Here is a 21040-nt window from a genome sequence, read left to right on the forward strand (position 1 = left end):
CAGAATAGTAGGAATGTTCAAAACGTAATTGCAGCCTTCCACAAGAAATTAGGTCCCAATCTTCACACACACTCTATATCTGTGTTAACGTCCAAACATGAAGAAGGAAAAAATATCACAGGGGTACACAAAGTACCTGTTAGAAATATCACATATACAACTTATCTAATCTTCATACAATGTTATATGGCTCCGCTCTACTTATTCCGTGTATACTCAGTTGCTTCAAACCATGCATGAGGTAATAGATCGTGTTTTACATGGCAATGCTGTGAACAGCAAATATTACGTAAAGCTGAAACAGGTTTGCAAACATTTGGGGCCATGAAAGGAGAAATATTTGATTGTCTACAGCTCTCTGGAACCTGCTCCAGAACTATTTATAAATATCTGCAAAACAGAAATGAATTGTGGTGTTTACAGCATACATACTACGCACTGGTATATATGCAACAAACAGCCTTGCCAAAAGTCTGAATCAACCTATTCCAGCATGCAGAAATGTTATGACACACACACCAAAATCCACAAGAGAGAATGTGTGCACAAGGGACAAGGTTAATATACTCTCAAGGTCAAACTAGACATGCCACTGTGCACGTGACTGGCCCCTGTTTACTTTGTTGTCTTTCAAAATCTTTACACCCAATGGCAGCTTCCCTCTGAAGGCAAATGGTAACCACTGGGCAAGTCCTACCTGTATTGGAACCACGAGAAGAGCAATGAATTAAATCCCCCCACACACTTATCCCCACATCAATGTGCCAATCAGGCCTCCCTCAGCAATATTTAACACAGGAAAACCAAACACACAAGTGCCAATCATGTGTACAACATTTAGTGCTGTTTCCCCCCCCCCCGAAGCCTTTTTCTCTCTCCAAAAATGGGGAAATTGAAAGATGTTGGGCTATGACATGTGACAGGGTGGATAAAATTTGTTTCTATCCAGGCAAACCTTTGATATTTAAAAGTCCATAATAAATATGATGACAAATATGAAGAAGCATAAATGGACTGAGATAGCTCAGAAAATGAGATTGATTAAATTTCATGAAGTATTCATTGAGTCTTGGCTCTGCCTTCTCTCTGCCCCCTCCCCACCCCCTCACAGCTCTTTTTATGGCAATGAGTGCATTATGTCTGCTTGACACTATGGAGAACAGAAGGAGACAGAGTGGTATTCAATGCTAGTCCTACTTAGAAGTTAAGAGACATGACTAACATAGGTCCCTAAATTTTAATGGGTCTACTCTGAGTAGGACTTCGTCAAATATATAGTTTTCTTATTTTTACTATAATTATCATGGTTTCTCCTGTTTTTATTGTTTTTTCCATTCTCATAAACTGACAAAACGAAAGGGATGCTAGACTCCTTACAGTTCAGCAGCTTGGAGCTCCACTTGTAACAAAAAAAATGAAATCAATTAAAAATGTAAATTCAATTTGCAATGGACAAAATAAATTGTATTTTAATATACCAAACATGATAATCTAATGGCAAACCATATTATACAAAATACATGTTATGTTCCTAAAGCAACAAAGTGACATTTGATCTGTAAAAGCGGCTTTAAAAAGTTGAATTTTTTTTTCAATTGTCCACAAATTTCCACACCCCTAAAAAAAAGGAAAAAATATTCTCCTGTGGGTTCAGAATTTCCAAAAAAATTATATCTCTAGTAAGAGTTGCATCTACTGCTCCACCCAGTATTTCCTCTTGCCCCACCCAGTACTGGAATGCAACATCCAGAAGGTTTTCCATAAGATAATGTGACCTGACCCTCAGGCTGAAAAAGTCTCCACACTATTAAGATAAAGCCTTAAATGATAAATGTATTCTGGTTGGTGTGCTGTTAATAGGAGGAGGAAAAAAGAGCCCAGGATTGATACATGAAGTTACACTGAAATACCACTTTGGCTTTAGTTATTTCTGTTGCTATCTGCTGGAAACAATGTCTTTGTGCTCCTAACAACCAAAAAACTGCTGGGAAATTAATTTTGCTGTATTTCAAGTAGCTAGCTGCCCACAAGAGGTTATGGCAAACTGAAACACTGATTTATGTAGAGCAGATTATACTAAAGTGGAAGTTAGGGCTATAGCTTTCTTTGGGGTCCCAGAAAGCCACTAGTGTTCATTTTTCAGTTCCCCTTTCCACAGGAACTCATAACCTTTTATAACAGACGTTGGAACTAATGCATCCCATCTGCTTTCTGCCACTAGAAATAACGTGTTCTTCTGTTCAGGGTCCTAGAAAGTGACCTGCTGCATTCCTGGCTAATATTGTTTATGCACACTGCTCCATTCAAACAGCTTTTTTTTCATGAGCTAATCATTTTTCAGATTTCCTTTCTTCCAAACCCTTAGATACAAACCCCATGACATAACACTTGCTTTTTCAGGGAATGTTGAAAGCAGCTGGGATCTCTTTGGAAACAGAAATGTCCTCTTAACTGAGCAAGATAAGGATATTACTTCCCACCCCCCTCAAAATTTTAGCACATTTGCACCAGATAAGTATCCAATATTATTATGTGTTAAAAAACCTTGGGTTCTGAATAGGCAACAACATTAAGTTCTAACACTACTATGCGCTTACAGTGGGCAGTTAGCACCCTCTGAATGCATGTTACTTAAGGAACTCACTAAGTATTGTGAGAATTTGCGTTACACTGAAGCTCAGTGTATCTGACTGCAGACCATAATCCAGTCATCTTGCAAACAGAACTATATCCCTCACTAAGATAACAGCAGACAATTCTGAACAGTTCAGTTGACAAGGGCCTTCCAAGTATTATATGCTAGGATAATTTATAGCTTAAATGATGCCATAGGTATGGAAGTCACACTGGGTGACATCCTGATAGCTAGTAAGGCCTAAGGCCTGCCTTTCCATCTTCAAGGTAGCAACCATAATAGCTGGGGCTGAGAAGAGCCCTTCCTTGCACAGCCAGTGCACCTCAGCATGAAGTGTTCACAGAACCGCCATCAAGAGCCATCTAGAGCCACCAAGAACGTCTTGGCCACCTAGAAATAACCAAAGTAGCATCTAATCGTTCTAACTGTCATAGGGATTACAGAAAACAAAAGGACTAAGAATACATTTGAAAGGCATCGTCTGCTTTTTCATAATTCATGTCTGCACCCACATTTGGTCCCTAGTTTGCTTCTTCAGCAGACATGCAAGTCAACAACGGGAACCCAAACATAACTGATCAGAAGGAACCTCCAGAGTTAGAGATCGTTCCAAATGGCCTATTTTCTGCCTGCTCAACTACCATCCAAGCATTGTAGATGCCTCTCAGATACCTGGCTGTTGGAGGAGTCCTGCTTCACTCAACAGAAGGCATGCAAGGGCTTTCCATAGGTAGGACACAGCTTCCAATAAGCTTTTTCACATGTATTTGTTGGTTTGGAAAGACACATTTGTTCTGTCCAACAGGAGAGCAAAGGTTCTGAGAGTCAGACAGACCACTCAGAACTCTAGGAAGCTGATGCTACAAGATGTCTTACAGTGTGACCACAGCGCCTAGATGAAGAATTATTTGAAGTGTGCTTCCCACATAGGTAGGCGGGCATTGGTTACTTCTGAATATACTATGAGTAAGTCTTTGATATGTACACCTTTCCACCATAGTCCACTGGGATATTGACATTTGAGTTCCTGGGTATTCAGATATGTGGGTTCAATCTTGATGCAATTTGATCTTGAAGATTAGCAGGAATGTCTGAAGAGCTCAGACATGTAGATAGGCCCAAGAAAGTCAGCTGAAATTAAAACCCATCATTTCCAACAGTCTGGCTAAGAGTTAAATCTCCTTTGACCAGAGATAACAGGATTTTCCCTCCTCTAAAAGAAAAGAAAAACAATTGGCTTCCAGAAAGAGTTATCAAAAACATGTGCCTCTGGGGCTTCTGTACAGTAGTCTGCACATGTTAAAGACACAACCAGGTAGTCTTACAAACAGGAATAAAACTTATACTCTACCATCTTCAAGTAAGTCTTATTGGTAACTAGGAGCAAGGACAGGAAGAAGGAGCTGAAGACAGAACAACTGGCAGTGAAGTGCAGAAGGAACAATTGCAAAGTCAACGAGGCAGTTAGTAGTACTCTATAAAATTTATTCATGCAAGGAAATCTTAACAATACAGGCGTGCAGAAATAGTGCGACCCATCTCCATGCCAAAGCGTGGAGATCTACGATCTTTCTGAGGTCTTCTGATTTCTTCAATATACTGACAAAAATATAATTCACCTTAAAGAAGTAATTATCCCTCTGGAACTAGCTCGGAGTCTATTACTCTTCTCTCCAGAAAGTATTGGATAGTATTGGAATAGTGTTGCATCTTTCTTGGGTTGCCTGAGCAAGGGAAAGTAAGGGATGGTCTCTAAGTATGCTTGAAGGGGGAATAACTTTCTCTCACTGTTTGCAGAACCCACCTACAACATGGCCCTTCAACCACATATCTGAAAGTGTTAAGAAACTAAGGAGCCTTGAGTCAAGAGGAAGGGTTTCTCCCCAGGTTAGGGCTGATCAGAGTTACTCTTTGGTTTGGGAGAACTTTTGGAGTTTGGTGTTGCTTCTCTCATGGTCAGTGTTAGAAACTGAGATATGAAAGCTAGCAGCTAAATGGCACCTTAAACCTAGGTTATAGGTGCAACAAAGGAATGTCTAGGTGAACTTTTTTATAACAAGAATACAAAGCTGAAAATGAATGAACTGCTGCTAAAATATTATGTTCATTTTTCACATGGTCTAGTTGTTCCCCTGCCCACCCCCCTAATATTCTTAAGAGAATCTCTTCTCCAGTCTTCAGAAAGTAGCTGGAAGTGGGGAGACAGAAAAAGGTCCTCCTTTCCTTCCACTCTGCAGTTTTAATCTGAAATCTTAGGCACAGTTCTGCACCCTGAGCTCAGAAACATCTTGCGCTAATGAAATTCCCTGTCACAAAATGCGCCTAGAACAATGGGAGTTTCGAAAACTGCTCATGGTATCCCTGAGATGGATGGCAGAAACAAGAGGAATGTCTAGAACAGGAGGGTATCTTGTTCATAAAACAAAAGGAGAATAAGGTAATCACCAAATACTGGAAAATGAAAGGCAAGACCAGAGTGTGTTTCTACTATGTTGGTTTTTGGTTTCTCACTCCCTTTCTCTCATTGTTTATTTATTATTGTTATTGTTATTAATAATATCCACCCATCTGACTGAGTTGCCCCAGCCACTCTGGGTGGCTTCCAACAAATTAAAACACTAAGCACAGTAAAACATCAAATATTAAAAACTCCCTACACCTTCAGATATCTCCTAAAAGTCAGATAGCTGTTTATTTCCTTGACATCTGACAGGAAGGCATTCCACAGGGCGCGACTACCGAGAAGGCCCTCTGCATCCTTCCCTTTATGCAGCTCCTGAAGAGCGCCACAGTGTCTTCCTATACAAACAGATAGATGACTTGGAATAGATGGAAGGTGCCAACTTCACAAGAAGCTACCTTCCGAATTCCTGGAAACAGAACTTATCTCAATATTGAACTCCCTTCTCTGTACAATGAATGAAAATAATTTAACAAAAACTATTTGCTTTTAGAAGACCTACTAATTTGTTTTATCAGACCATCTTTAGTATTCTTTTTATTTATTGCTTACTATACAACACACCAGTACTTAGGTGGTGTCGAACATGCCCTACTCTCAGCTTTAATCAGGAAAGAACAGCCACAAATCAGTCCAAGTTTGAAAACAGATGATTCAACAATCAAATTAAAGTTGGGTATCTCAACACTAGCATTATGAAGCGGAGTTCAATATTAAAATCTCACATTTCAAAGTAGCAGAAGGGTTATGTTGTTTATATTTATTAAGTAATTTATATCAGAATCCGGCTACAAGCAGATATAAGTACTTAATACAATATATTAGCAGTAGTCGGTGACAGCACTTGGGTAACTTAAGTTTGCATTAGTGCTTTTTCTTTTAACGTGCAGAGCCTTAATGAAATTCAGAGGGAGAAAGCTGCTGACTCAAAAGCTGGCATGTGACATTCCTTACAAGCTTAGGAGATCCCCACTCTAACCCTTAAAAAAATGACGACACTATTGCATTGTTAGTTGGCTTTCAACCAAGCAGCTGCCTTCCAGAAATCCTGTTATAAAGCTGACAAAGAATGCTGATGCACAACATTCCTGATCAGCATCCAGTTGGAACAGATTTCAATCCAATAACTGGTTCTAAATATGCTGAACTAAAAAGCTTTGTTGTGTACAGTGCAGGCTTCCAAACAAAACCGTAAAACAAGAAAGATTGCAAATACTGGGTGCTTTGTAACAGTTTAAAAGAACCAACTCCCTCACAGCTTTTTAAGTCTCTTATTGATTTATTTAAAGCACACACATACAAACACAAACAACAACTAACACCCAAATGTTTTTGCAGAGATACTGAGCTTTAAAAATGAAGTGTCTCTGGTATCCATTCTTACTCCAGGGCATCTTGCTGGAGATCAAAGATGTGCAATTTAAGAGTAGTAGAACAAACAAAACATAAGGTCAGTTGTTTATGCAGTGATTAAGACCTCTGCGGAAATCTTGCAAGATATGCATTGCCAGTTACAGCAAGCAACTGGAATTTAAATTAGTGAATCTAATACACAAATAAAAAGTATCCAGCTTCTTAAGAAGAGTAAGATACTATTAGACAAGAAACTGATGCAGAAGGAAAAACAACTGTATAATGCAACAATGCGACGGGGCAATTTACAGTAAGTGGACATGACGAAACCTTGGTATAGCAACAGTTAGTGATATTGTCAATTTCAAGTGGAGTTCCAACAGGACCACCAAGGTGCAGTCTTATGTTTGGATTCTGTCAGGCCCCTCTGCCCACTGAAACTCTTGTCTTTATCTTTGCTTAATGCCTCAAAATTTGAACTTTTGTTCTTCTACTATTGTTATTCTGAGATTATGAATGGAAGAGCTCTTTCTGTTTGCAGCAGGAATAGGAATTCAGAAAATGCTGCCAGGGTGCAGTGCAGGGTAACATTTTCCACTACCCTCTCCTTCCCCCCAGCAACCCCTTTCTCATGGTGCTCCAGAATGTCACCAAATGGTGCAAACCACAATTTTGAGGAACAAAGGGGATGCAGGGGGAAATGGCAGAAAATGCCACTGCCCCCCCCCCACATCCTAGTGGGAGCTTCCTACCAAATGAACTCCACCCACAGGTTGTTCCCACCACCAGAACTTTAGTTAAGATCTAATCCCAAATTATTATTATTTTCATTCCTTTACATGCTATTCTGTTTTTAATATAGTATAAATTCTGTTAAAAGAATACAAAACTAAAAATATAACATGGTCTATGATAATTTCCTCGTTCAACGCTAAATAAGCTACATGTCATAAACACAGCTTGAAACATAATATTGTAATAATGAAACAATTTTTATAATGTCTTAAAATATGAGAAAAATAGCTTTTCCCAGGGCAAGAAAAAACATGATTTTCCTGGCAAAGCCTACCCCTAATAAATACCATGCAAACCCTACCATTAAGTTGAAAGTAATCTTCATTTTAGGCAAGCATTATCCAGAAGCAACTTTTGAAAATAGTTTTAAAGGCTTTATTATTTTTATAGCATATCCTCCAGATTGCTGATAATAGGAGGCTGATATTTTTGCGTAGATAGCAATTTAATGTTCGGCAGCTCATTTATATTTATTTTTAAATTGGTGTGCTGCCAAACATGGTTCCTTGGATCCCTCGGGCTGGCTAATACCATATCATAAATATAAGAACAGTACCAATTTAAAATACAGAAACATAAAACAAGGGGGTGGGGAACCTATCTGGCAGGTTCCAGAAACATTTAAGTGTGTGTGCCCTTTCTTTAAGACTTCACTCCCTCCCCTCAAAGCCTGAAGCAGGAAGGATTTCATCAACTATCTAAAAGTAAAAATTGAGCTAGTCATGTTGTAACAGGACTTTTATGACTTGAAAAAGCTCCAGTGGATGGCACTGTGCAGATAAAACAGTGGTGAAGATAGGATTTCTTCAAAGACACCACCAAAGAATCTGTGTTCAGCTGAACCTAACTTGACCTTTCCTAAACCTTTCTACACCTCATCATCCAGTTCCTTCATTGTTCTCAATTGCCTTGAATATCTAGAGCAAGTCTGACCAGGCCTGATGGGAGTTGGAGTCTGCCAACATCTGGAGGTGCACTGGCTACTCCTGTTCTACAGCCATCATGTCCAATACTCAAGTCGGTTCCAGCGGGTGGTGGAGGAACAATCTTGTTCTGCCAAGGGGCCAAATTAACCCATGAAGCAATTTGCCCCCAAACATACCCACCTGTCCACCAGCCAGTGTCACTGGGTAACTTCAGCTGATGGATAAGGGAAAGGGTAAAATCCTGCTGAGCACTGTGAATCCTGTAGGCAGCAGGACTACACTCTCTGCTCACCAACTGGAGGGCAGGAAATTCAGTCTTGCTGGGATTTGCTTTGCCAGCACATTCCCTGCAGGGAATGAGCTTAGGAAGCAGACCGCTCCCTGCACTGCCACAGGAATTCCCACCTATCAGTCAACTGACATGTTGTGGCCCACTCCCCATCAAAGTTGGGCCCCAGGGGTCGGGGGAAGATAAAGATGAGGCCTATTGAGCTAAGTAGTTATCCACCCTTGAGCTAGAGCTTTGACAGGACAGTCTGCCAAGTGCACCAAAAATTGCAGTTTGGAAACCAACTAGATCCATAAACTTTCAGATGAGAACAATCCTTATTAGTCTGCCACCTCTGCAAGACTTGACAGATACTCCCAGAAAGTCAACTTTCCATGACAATGGAGTAGTTGCATCCCCCAAACAGCATCCTCTACTCACTAAGAGAGTACCCTAATCGATACACATATTCCATGTCAGTAACCACAAGTTCATGGAAGTTAACACCTTATTCATTGTGGTAATACAACAGCAGAGACAAGGCTGAATTGAAAACTCTTGAAGTATATGAGCTGCTTTTCCATACAAAGTAGCATGAAGGCAAGACCAACTTGTTTCTTGATGCATATTTTCATCTCTTACACTAGACTCCTACACACAATAAGAGATAGCTTTACATCAATAATAATCCACGTCCTATTTCAAGAAAATTATGCTAATGAATCATTAGGCAAATTAAAGCTAAGCTAAAGTAAGCAATGCAGACTTTTGCTTTCTTCTAATAAGCACATTTGGGGCTCTTAGCCAAAATTTAAAAATCATGTGTTACTGATTCCCTCTAAAAAGCATTATAGCAAGAAACCTGGCTTGTAAGTTAAAATGAGAGTATAAATATGTTTGTATTAGTGCCATGTTTTTATCTTTTATCCTATTTCTGCTTTTTGTAAGCCACCCCAAAAAGTCTCAAAAAGAGATGGGTCTATAAAATAAAACTTTATCATGGAACTATGGAAAAGGAAAGTAATCACCACGGAAACCCAAATTAAGCCTTCACAAAAATGAAAAAAATTAAGCACAGATAAGTTTCCATGTATTTTAATACAAACAACCTGCATTGGCTCCAAAGTCTAATTCAAAGTGCTGATGACCCTAAATGGTGTGGGTCATGGATACATCTCTTCTTCTACATAAGCCTAGCCACAAGTTTAAAGACCTTCTTCAGGAGCCCTTCTCCATATGCTCCCTCTATAATGGATGGGTGCAGGGTTGGGCAAGCTAGTGTGTGCTGTGTAGATATTGCTGGACTACAAATTTTGCCAACCCTGATCATTAGCCATGCTGGCTTGGGGAGAAGGAAACACCATTTTAAAGTCAGGTGGTATCATCAAGTAGTTGCTTGTCATATTAAGTGTGCCACTTGAGTTAGCAAACCATAGCCACTGAAGGAATTAAATAACCTTCACTGTTCACTTACACTGAATTATTTTTGCATAAAATTAAAGTCTACAATTTATATACAGCCCTCTAGCATGATGCAGTGCTCTCATTCTCCATGTGTAAGAGGAAGATAAGATTTCTCATATACATGCTGCAAGAATAAATACATTTTACAGTGATGAGCACCTAAATTATTAAATATACAAACCCTGAAATACCTAAGGTTCAGAGCTCTTTAGAATAACAGAATATTTATATGTGGGGCTCCAAAAATCTTAACCACACAAGCTATGTTCCAATTTTATCAGTTTATGCAACTGAACTGCAGAAAAAGGAACAAAATCTTTAAATTACTAGAGACTTTTTTTTGAAAAGGTAAAAGACTTACCCCCATTATCAGTCCTTTTCAAAGCACCATCCTTATGAGGGCATAATTCGCATCTCTGCAGGAAGGCAAACAGTTATTAAAACAAGAAATAAGGTACCGTTCAAATATTTTCTGTAGTTGACCCATTTCCTATTTGTCTCCTTTCTCATAAATATAGACCTTTCCTTAAGTTAAAAACCTCTCTCTAACAGATATCTATGTCTTAAACCACAGCTCAGTATCCAACATTTCACACCCATGGTTTCTATTCATCTAAAGCTATTTATGAGAATGGCCATTTCTGGAGCTCAATTTCTAAATTACAGACAAGCCAAACCTCCAGAGCCTTTAAGTTCTGTATTTACAGGAACAACGACACAAATAAGACAACCATGTGTGCTTCTGCATACACACACTGCTCCAAGTGATAGTGCTAAAAGCAACACTGTTGTATCAAAACCCACAAGATAGATCTGTTCTGCATGAGCCACATAATGTTATGGCCTAAAAGAATCAATACCAACGATTATTGCAAAACTTTATGTTGAAACTGTGATGTTTAGTACAATACTATCCATATCCAGAATTCAAATTAAAGTTGGTTATCTCCACACTAGCATTATGAAGCTAAGATCAAACAACCAATATTAAATTCAATACATTTGAAAGTAGCAGGAGAGTTATGTCGTTTATATTTATTAAGTATTTTATATCAAAATCCAGTTATATCAAAATCCAGAACTTCAGTTCTCCATAGATACTTCTTTTTTACTTCATTGCCAATACAGAATTATAAGAAAGCTTTATCAGTACTTGCAAAAGTATCCTCCAAGACTGGAATTAATAATACCCCAAAGAAGTTCATGTGTTGAAGCTAGAGCATTGCAGGCAGACTACAGAGCCAAGCTGATTTATCTCTCTTTGGTTTACAGTGTATTCTCACAGTGGGGTGGTGGGTGTCCAAAAATCAGAGAGTAAAACATTTATCAAGATAGCAGAGTACCACACTTCTGGTGGCACAGTGTTTGTGTCTGGCTTCTCTCTCTCTCTCCCCTTGTTGCAGGGAGTCAATGGGGAAGAGAATGAAGGTTAGCATTCCCTCACAAGATCCTCTGCCATCCTTTCCCCTCACCAGAAAAAGGTTGTGGTGGTGGGAAACACAACTATGAAGCATGCAGTACAGTATTTCTGCAACTGTTAGCCTCTGAGCAGCACTGAAAATCCTGCCTAGTTCTCTCTGTACTTCCATATTAAAACTAGAACATGAAAAAATCCAGGCAAAGGAAAAAAAATGAATTTCTATGGCTTCCAGCGGATATATGCCCACTGTTAACCTGAGAATGAGAAAGCTTCAGCCCCTGCTAAGAATAATACATTTTGAGCATTTTTGCTACCAAGATAAGAACTAGATTAAAACATGCACCCAAGTATTACAACCAATTCAAACTTACCACTCTAGCTGCTCTTTCCTGAGATTCACATTTTCTACAAAACCAAGGTCCAGTAGGTACTTGTACAATTCCATAGCATGCTATTTTGGGAGAAAAGAGCCAAAAAATCATATTAAAAATACATATATTATACAGAAAAATAAGTCCTGCAATACACACATAGGTAAGTGCAAGGGTCATTCTGAGAGTTCATTTGCAAACTGGAGAAACTGTTGCGGGCACCACACATACATTTCAACCAAGCACACACCATAATGTATTCTACTGGCTACCATAGAATGTTTCTTTCAAGTCTTAACTTCAACAGGGGGAGAGGTGGAAGAGAGGATGTTGTGGGAGCCCTTGGTCAACGGGTAAATAAATTTTATTTCATCTGTCTAAAAATCACAGGTTATCAGTTTATTTTAGGGTTGTGCATTGGATTCAGAAGAACCCCAAGCTAAAATTTGATGCCTCAGTAGTATTGTAAGCTTACCTAGGTAATGACAGGACCTGTGCAAGTCTGCATCAGTTAAAGCAGGGACCCTAAACCACTCAATATTGACTCAGTGATAGACATTTTAAAAATGCTGCAGACAAGTGTCTACTAAAACTGAAGATAAGCTTCTACGCTTACCACACAAGTTAAATGCCAAATCATGAGGTGAAAGGGCAACAGGTACACTACAAAATTGAAATTTAGCTCGCCAAGCTTAGGAAAGAGGTCAGTATAGAATGGGATAGCTTCTTCACAAAAGACAGGTCTAGCTTGTAATCATAAAGCAAACCCCTTTTAGTTATTCCTATGCCAAAATCCATTTTTATAAGGTGTATCCCACCTATCTGCCTGCAGGGTTCGAAATTAGCAGGGCACCAGGCACATTTTGCAACTACAGATTCTCCATTTGCGAGCACCTCAGAAAGTCTAGGTGCCACTTTTTGCGCCTGGCTGACACTTAAGGATTACTGAAATGTATGTGCTTTAAAGCCTCAAAGTATATGTTAAGGATAGACAATCCTTAATTACTTAAGAAGTTTAACAATAAAGAGTAGAGTGTTTGGAAAACCGAAGTATAGTACCAATATTTTTATTTCAACACCAAATTAAACATGTATTAACAATTTCCTGCTAAAAATGTGATATTAACAATATGTCTCTTATGCTTATCAAAATAATAAATTAAAAGTGTTGCCGACCCCCACCCCACCTCCCGACATTCTGTTTTGGCACCCAAAACCCAGGTCCCAGAAGCCATTTGGCTCCTAGCTTTTCTATCCTAGCTTCTAACACTGCTTGCCTGTAATTTAGCAAGCATTATCCACTCTACAAGGGACGCAGGTGGCACTGTGGGTTAAACCACAGAGCCTAGGACTTGCTGATCAGAAGGTTGGCGGTTCAAATCCCCACAATGGGGTGAGCTCCCGTTGCTCAGTCCCTGCTCTTGCCAACCTAGCAGTTCGAAAGCACGTCAAAGTGCAAGTAGATAAATAGGTACTGCTCCGGCAGGAAGGTAAACGGCGTTTCCGTGCGCTGCTCTGGTTCGCCAGAAGCAGCTTAGTCATGCTGGCCACATGACCCAGAAGCCGTACGCCGGCTCCCTCAGCCAATAAAGCAAGATGAGCACCGCAACCCCAGAGTCGGTCACAACTGGACCTAATGGTCAGGGGTCCCTTTACCTTTACTATCCACTCTACAGGGACCTAGTATGCCTACAGAATTTGTTAACTTCTGTCAAAAGTGGGGGGGAGTGTCTCTCTTTTTTTGCCCATTAATGAATGAAGGGAGAAACATGTGGACTAAGACAAACCTACAGAGCTTCTTGAACCAAGGCTGGCTGTTTCCTATAGTATCAAATCTTGTGGTCTAAATGTGCATGCAGACACACACAACATACACGCACCAAAAAGACCGGATTCAGTCAAGTATGGTAAAGAAAGAAAATTCTACTAATTTCAAAAGGCATTTACAGCCAAATGAGTTTATAACCGACACTTGCACAATTCTGGGTGCAATCCACATCCTATTGAAATCAAAGACAGAACTACCATTGTTTCCAGTTACACAAATTGCATTTTTTTGTGTTACAAATAAAAACATTGTATAAAAACAGCCTTGCAGAGCAGACTGCCAAATTTAACAACAACATGTAGGTGTCACTATAAAAACACTATCCAAAAACATAAGGAGAGTCATTTTTACACTCAAAAGTATGTCCATTTCTAATCAGTACTCTTGTTATCTAATATACCACAACAGAGGATATGTGCAGCATTATCACAGAAGAAAACATATTAGCCCAAAGATGCAGTCTCATCTTGAACCTGAATTCTTGTTTAACAATGGCTGCACTCACACATAATAAGCCAAGAACTGTGGCTAAACAACCCATGTTGCATGTGCCCAGTTACTTCTGTTTCACTCCATGCTTCCTGCGAGTGCAAAACCCGAGAAAAGGAGAGTTAACATTATATCCAAACCCAGGATCATTAAACCTTGGCTTAAAATTGACTTAAGTTTGGTTCAAGATACTTGGTTTACAGACCTGGCTTGTTAGGGAGAAACAACCCACGATCCCAGGTTTGGAAGTAATGCTAAGTTAACCCTTCCTAGTTTGTTTACTTGCTCATGCAAAAGAAGAAACTAAGTGACAGCAATCAGCCTGCATGCACTAGCATAAACCTCCTGCACAGTATGGTGTATAAGCCAAGGTTTTTAGCTTACAATTATATGTTAAATGTGGCCACTGAATCACTGGCACTTGAAGGCGTTCACCCTTATGTGCCTGATCTTTTCCATGACTCCTCTCTAGTTTCACACTTTGCTGGAGATAAAGCCTCCCCCAATTAGACCCAAATCTGAAGTCTAAAGTTAAATAATCCATTTGACCTTGCATACCTAAGCTCCTGTTTGTGCTTCTCAGCCTGCCATCTCTTGTGACCTGCCTCCTGTTATGCCTTTTACTCTTTCCACAGTTCCTGCTCCCAGTCCTTCTGAATAATCTACCCAGCTGTGACCTTGGCTACTATCAGTTGTGATGTTGGTTCTTCTTTTGCATGTATGGTATAAACTGACTGCACTGTCTCTCTTCTGACTCCTGAGGTCTGGTTCCTCTTTATGCTTTGTGCCTTAGACTTTTTTCACGGTTCCTGATCCCTCTCTTGTCTGGCTCTCATTCCATGGCTCCTCAAAACCTGCTGTTTGTAGACTCTGCATATCCATCCAAAGCTCTAATTCTGCAGCAACAAGCTTATCAGGTGTAAACCCAATGAAAACACCCATCCCTACAACAAAGTGCTCACCAACTGAAGCACTCTGTACTCATTCCCATGGGCATTTGGGCCAAAAGTGTAATTTCCCCCATATTGGGAAGTGTGCCAGGGACAGTCCCTTCTGGTCTTAAATGGCCCAAGAGGAAGATGAGATATTTCAGATTCCAAGAAAGACTGCAGAAGCAGCAGGAGGGGACAAGTGAAAGAAATACAATAGAAAACACCCATGTACTGCTCCAGAGAAGAAGGAAATTAATCATTTTACAGTCCTTATCGTGTCTATCTACTCAGGCAATGTGAATAGCCCTGCACACCTGTGCAGTCCCATCCTGATTAATGAAACTTAAGAAGTCAAATCTATACTCAAGTACATATTATTATCCCTGACATTTATTTATATAGCACCATCAATGCACATGGCTCTTTAAACAATTAAAGTGAGAAATTCTGGAGCTCAAAACAGGTATATGTACTCAAAACTGCCTTCCATCAGCATTTGCCAATGCTGGTTATACCTTTTATACTTGCTCTTAAGCCTCAACAATTTGCCCTCACATAATTTATGATGAAATGCTACATATGTGGAAGTCTCTCTAAATCCATGTGTCACAGGCATGACTGAGCTTAGGAATTAATATTGCAGAGACCACTGTGCAAACAGATCAACTAGCCCAAGGCTTTATATAGTCCAGAATTCAACTGCATCATAAAACTAAATACCCTGAATATGTGCACAAGCAGAGAGCATGTAACAAAACAAAGTTGGAACAGCTGATCGTATAGAATTCTACTTGAGAATTCATTAGTGCATCAGATCAGCACTATATCTCTGGATAGCTTGAGTTATACAGCACACTATGATCTTATGTGTATTTACTTGGAAGTTAAATTGCATGGATTAAACTGGGTTTATTTCCAGATATGTATGCATGAGACGGGGCCTTAGATACACTTTGCAGTGTAGGCTGAAGCTCCCAACCAACCACAGCTGCAGTGGCTCCTGCATCTGAATTAATAAAAATCTTGGGTGTATTGGGAATGTTTTCCAAAACAGAGCCGAATATTTCTATCACCTAATTAGCCAAAGTGATTTCAGAAATTTTTGGAAATGGTGTTGTCAGCATGTCCAAAAAGATGGAATAAACCTCATGATGCCTCTAACCAGAACAAAAAAGAAAATACAGGGTCTCTCTTAATACATAAGTTGTGCAAAAGTAACTGGCTTTCTTAAAGCAAATTTCCATGCTAGCAGCCCTCTCCTTTCCTTATCTAGAAGAAAATGTTTATGTCCTACTCCATTTACTCCTCAGTGTTAGGACACCATCAGACGCCATGCTTAGTCTCTGTGTCCTAGGCTGCCATTACATAAACAAAGAGGGTTAGTTACTTTAGAGGAAGGGGATACTTATTTCTGTACTGTTCACATACTTTGCATGTATAAGTACATTCCCCACAAGGAGAACCAATTCAAATGGAATAACTATTCAGGTGAAGATTGCTCTGGTTTTCCTTTTTAAGGTGTCATCTCACGTTATTTCTGCAGCTCTACAAAAGTCTCCCACAATTTCAGATTCCTTTACTTAACATGCTGTCACTGAAGATTGGAGCACTAAAGGAATGACAGCTGTTTCTCGCTACTGTCCTGCTGCACAGTCACCTGGCTTCTAGGTCCCCTGGGGAAATAGCAGCTACTACAGGAAGAGGGGGGCCCTAAGCTGTTTCTTTTCCACGGATGTCTAGCTCCCTCCAACAGGTTTATTGGTACACATGAAATCAATAATAGAAGTTTGGGAGTGAAGTTTTCCCAGGTAAAGCTTTCCTGAAATATAAAGGAAATAGTACTTTGATTTTCCCACAGTATATTAATAGTATTTAATTTAATTTCCATAGAGAGAGCCAAGCCTTATTGCAAATAACTTTTAGGACCCTAGTGCAGACCCAAACAATGATATAACAAAACAGACATTTGCAGCTATTTTTCAGATAATGTAAATTATATGTGCATTTACTTGGGAGTAAACCCCACTGAACTAAATGGGATTTACTCTGAGAAAACATGCACAGGATCAAGCTTTCTGGTGCTTTTTCTGAATCAAATTACACACCTAGAGTGCAACTGTGATTTAAAAGCAAAACAAGTACACTAATCAATATTAGTCTCACATGAGTACTTTTGTACTGTAACTCCTCCTATAAGTCTCCCTATTCCACTTTCAATTTCTTACTTACTTCCTATTTCCCATTCTCAGACTATGTCTTAAAGATTTTGCAAACTCATAACCACATCAACAGAAGAAAAAGCTGGGTTAGCTGCATGTGTGGGAAACTGAATAAGAGCACAGATGCCACAGTCTCTCACTTTCATTAAAAACTGAGACTTACTATAAATATAGATATCAATTTCAGTTTACAGAGTACAGAGGATTCCACAAACAATATACTGTAGGGTGCACGTAAACTAAGGTTTTTCTGCAATCCAATAGTCATGCTGAAAAGGGATGGGGCACATCTGCACCACTTTGTAATAGGTCACCATCTGCGGCCCATTTCCTGGTTGCTCACATGAAATCTCATACCTCTAAACACGCATAAGCTTTTGTGAAATGAGAGGGGAGCTGAAGTTTCACATTGCCCCTTGACTTGGACAATGTCCCATCCCTCCTCTTTCTCTAGCACATGCATCTATTCACCCAGACACCTTGACCCCTTTTTCAATGCACTGAATCAAACACACAGGTACACAGTTGCAATTCTAAAGATTTGGCATTTGCTGTAACAAATAATAGTAAGCCCAGACCTGAAATTCTAGAAAAAGTACATGCATGCACACTGGAAACATAAAAAGATTAGTTCCAAGGTGTCACCCTTCGGGTGGAAGAGAATTCCTGAAGATTTTCATGATAGACAAGTTCACATGAAGGAATGACAGTTTATTCCATTCTCCAGTGCTCTTTCTGACTAGTCACAAACTATGTAGCCCTGCAGCCACCTCTCACAAATAGGATTAAAAAACAATCTGGATCAGCTGGATCTTTTGTACTATCATGCATGTACTCGCATACTCTAAGTTACGACCGCAACAGTAACATATTCCAGACGTAAAGGAAACTCATACAGCTCATCAGAGACAAGCAGAGACACACTGTGCTCATTATAGCAAGCAAAACAGCAACACAGCCACTCAGCTGGGCACCAGCCAACTGCTCTCCCTCCACTAATCCAAACAAATCTACCATCAAAGGATAAGTCAGTAAACGGTGCCCCTTTCCTCCCCTCCCCCAACACTCTCCTACCACAAACAGGAAGTCTCCTCATTCAGCAGACACCATCCAGCCAAAGGACGCTCCGGCAGAGGCAGTCGGGAGGAAAGGGGCAGTCACATGACAGCTAACTCTCTCCCTTTGACAAACACGTTTTCTGGCTTCTTACCTAGGTTTAGGAGACAGGAGGAGGAGCAAGACTTTTCGAGGACGTGCCAAAAAGTGCAAAGGGATACCGACGTAGCAGGCAGGGGCAATTTTGCTAAAAGCAAAAAAGCGCACGTTGCCCATCCTCTCTTAAGCTCACGTCGAAGTGTTTTGATACTGCTCCGTACCTTTCCCTTCCTGCCTACTTTCACTACTAAGGGCGGAGGAAGGAAGGAAGGGCAGGCACTCACACAGGATGAGGAAGTAACGACTAGGGCGACACACGCAACTTACTCGTTCACACACAAGGATAGCACACCTTGTTTCTGACATTGCTGGCCACCCCTCCTCCAAAAGCACATGCCCGGCCGCCCTCAGCATCTTTGGAGGGGGGTCCACCCATCTCCCTTTTCCTAAAACGGGCCCGCCTCCTTGAGTTTTAAGCATCCACGAACACAGCCAGCAACAGAGTTAAGAGGAGGCAGGGGGACGGGGGGAAGGCGACCCACGCCTGCAAGCAAGGAGGGGAAAGACGTGGATGGCGCACTCCATAAAGTGGTGACTTGTGACGCGTGTGTGAGAGACAGAGAAGAGACATGGCGGGGGGGGGGGGAGGAAAAAGAGACGCCTCCGAAAGCAGCCCCCCGGCCCTCTCTCTCTCGGTGTCTTTACCCCCCACCCCACCACCGAAGCAGGCCCGTCTCACTCACCTTGATGCACTGCGACATTGCAGCCATGCCCGTCGCAGTAAACCAGCGGATTCTCGGCCCAGCCCCTCTCGTCGGAGCAAACGCAGCAGCCGCCGATCATCTCCTTCATACTATTGGAGAACTCGCCCTCCAGTGACACAGGCAGCAACAGCGGCTCGCTAGAGACCATCTAAGGGTTAAAAACACCGTCAGCACGACACCCCCCGGCACCGGAGAGACCCCGGCCGCCGCCGCCTCAGTTCTTGCCCCGCAGCACTCCGCCTTCAGTCGCTCAGCCACCGCCGCCGCCAGTACCGCCTCCATAGCAGGGACGTGGGACCCATGGCCGCTGGTGGCGGCGGCGGCGGCGGCAGCAGCAGCAACAGCAACAGCCGAGCGGCGGATAAGGGGCTCCTTCCAAGTTCCTCGCTGGGCGCCGGCTCGGCCGGGCAGGTACCCAGTCCGTCTTGGGAGATCTCCAGCAAGGAATGAAGGGCTTGCTGGCAGCGGCAACAGTCCTGCGAGCCGCACGGACTGGGGGGGGGGGCGTAGAGAGAGAGAGAAGGCGAGGGAGAGAGAGAGACAGCAACGCGAAAAAGGCAACAGAAGCAGGGGCCTGCTGCACGCAGGCGCACTGCGACGCCTCCTCGGCGAAGGCCCCGCGACGCGGCAGCAGCAGCAGCAGCCTTCGCTCTCTCGCTTTTCCTCCTCCTTTTCCCCCGCGGTGGCTCATGGGCCGACAGCAGAACACGAGCTCGCTGGGCGAAGTTCTGCCTCGCGCGCTGCCCTGCTGGCTCTCAACCGTTTTGGTTTTTTTTGAGCGGGTGCCCAGTGAGAGCGTGCGCGTGACGGGGGCGGTCGAGGTGGGGGGGTGGTGTCCCCTGGGGCGGAGGGCCAAGTGACAAATATACACTCCCGCTGCCGGGCTCCTCCTGCCTTGAGGGACTCGTGCTCTTGTGTGTGGTGCGAGTGCCAAACTAGGCCCGTGCGCCTCCTCTCTTACACGTGTTAACTTATCATACAACGACGGCATCACACACTCTTCTGTTCCCGAGGGATCCCAGCGCCGCCCCCGCGCGCGTGTTTTTCGTCAGTCTCTCTTTATTTCCCTCAGGCCGCTGTGACACCTTGAGGAGCAGCGGGATTTATACTTTCCCGCTCCTCGCTCCGTCACACGCACCGCATCCTCTCGTGTGTTTACGAGGCCAGGCAGCTGAAACAGCTGGGCAGAGTCAGAAGCCTGAGTGAAACAAAAACGATTGCGATCACCTAGAAATTTGATCAGTTTGGGATGGCGGGGGGGGGGGGGAGTGTACGCACACATGCGACCTGCATTTCTTCTGCAACAGGCTCTTCTTCTTTTGCATTTCAAGGGATGTTGAATTCCGTTTCTCTGTTCTTGGCTGATGCGGCGGGATTCCTCTCCCACCCTGATGATCCCAAACTCCTGGAACAGGAATTCCTTTCAGGGGCACTTCCTTCCTGCTTTAAGGGTCCCCAGCCTCAATTTCGGATTGCTAGCTAATCCTTCCAAAATTCCCCCTCTTGTTTGAATGTGCTGCATTTCCAATATATATCGTGTCTATGAACAACAGTGGGCACCGTGGCATCTAAAAATACTATTTTATGGTGACAAACTTTCCCAAGTACTCTCTGGAATTCTTTGTTTTTATAGAAACAGCGTCTTAATCTCTCTGTGTGCACATACATACTACTTAGTCAGACTCTATTACCCTAGTTGCTATAAAACACGGGTAATATAGCTATATCCCTTTGGAATTCGGTTTCTCTTGCATCACTTTAGCTGCAAGGGCAGAACTGATACATTTCCACTTTTCTGTTTGGCTAACCTAGAGACCACTGCACAAATCCTGCAGAAATGCTCATGTTCTCCTTACCTTCATCCTGGCCTCGCCATATCTTTTAGTACCATGCATGCAGAGGTCTTTCTGCATGGCTGTTAAAACTAGAACTGAGCAGACAACACAACCAGGGAAAAGAC

At 41.9% G+C, this 21040-nt stretch overlaps 1 protein-coding gene across 6 annotated transcripts in view; it reads right to left on the bottom strand.

The window, feature by feature from the left end:
* MLLT10 (MLLT10 histone lysine methyltransferase DOT1L cofactor) overlaps positions 1-19800 on the bottom strand; it is a 106961-nt gene extending 87161 nt beyond the window's left edge. Inside the window, exons 1-4 of one of the 6 annotated variants that reach the window (XM_079947832.1) lie at positions 19060-19197; positions 18236-18371; positions 11694-11773; positions 10264-10318 (exon numbers count right to left, since the gene is read on the bottom strand). In XM_079947832.1, the coding sequence (XP_079803958.1) occupies positions 10264-10318; positions 11694-11773; positions 18236-18257 (157 nt within the window). In that variant the 5' untranslated portion in view covers positions 18258-18371; positions 19060-19197. Of the gene's footprint in view, positions 1-10263; positions 10319-11693; positions 11774-18235; positions 18372-19059 lie in introns of all 6 variants that reach the window. The other 5 variants (XM_079947828.1, XM_079947829.1, XM_079947831.1 and 2 more) reach the window with 5 other exon arrangements.
* Between the last annotated feature and the right edge of the window lie 1240 nt (positions 19801-21040).

This window comes from Podarcis cretensis, assembly GCF_951804945.1.
Source record: "Podarcis cretensis genome assembly, chromosome: 12".
NCBI classification, from domain to species: Eukaryota; Metazoa; Chordata; class Lepidosauria; order Squamata; family Lacertidae; genus Podarcis; species Podarcis cretensis.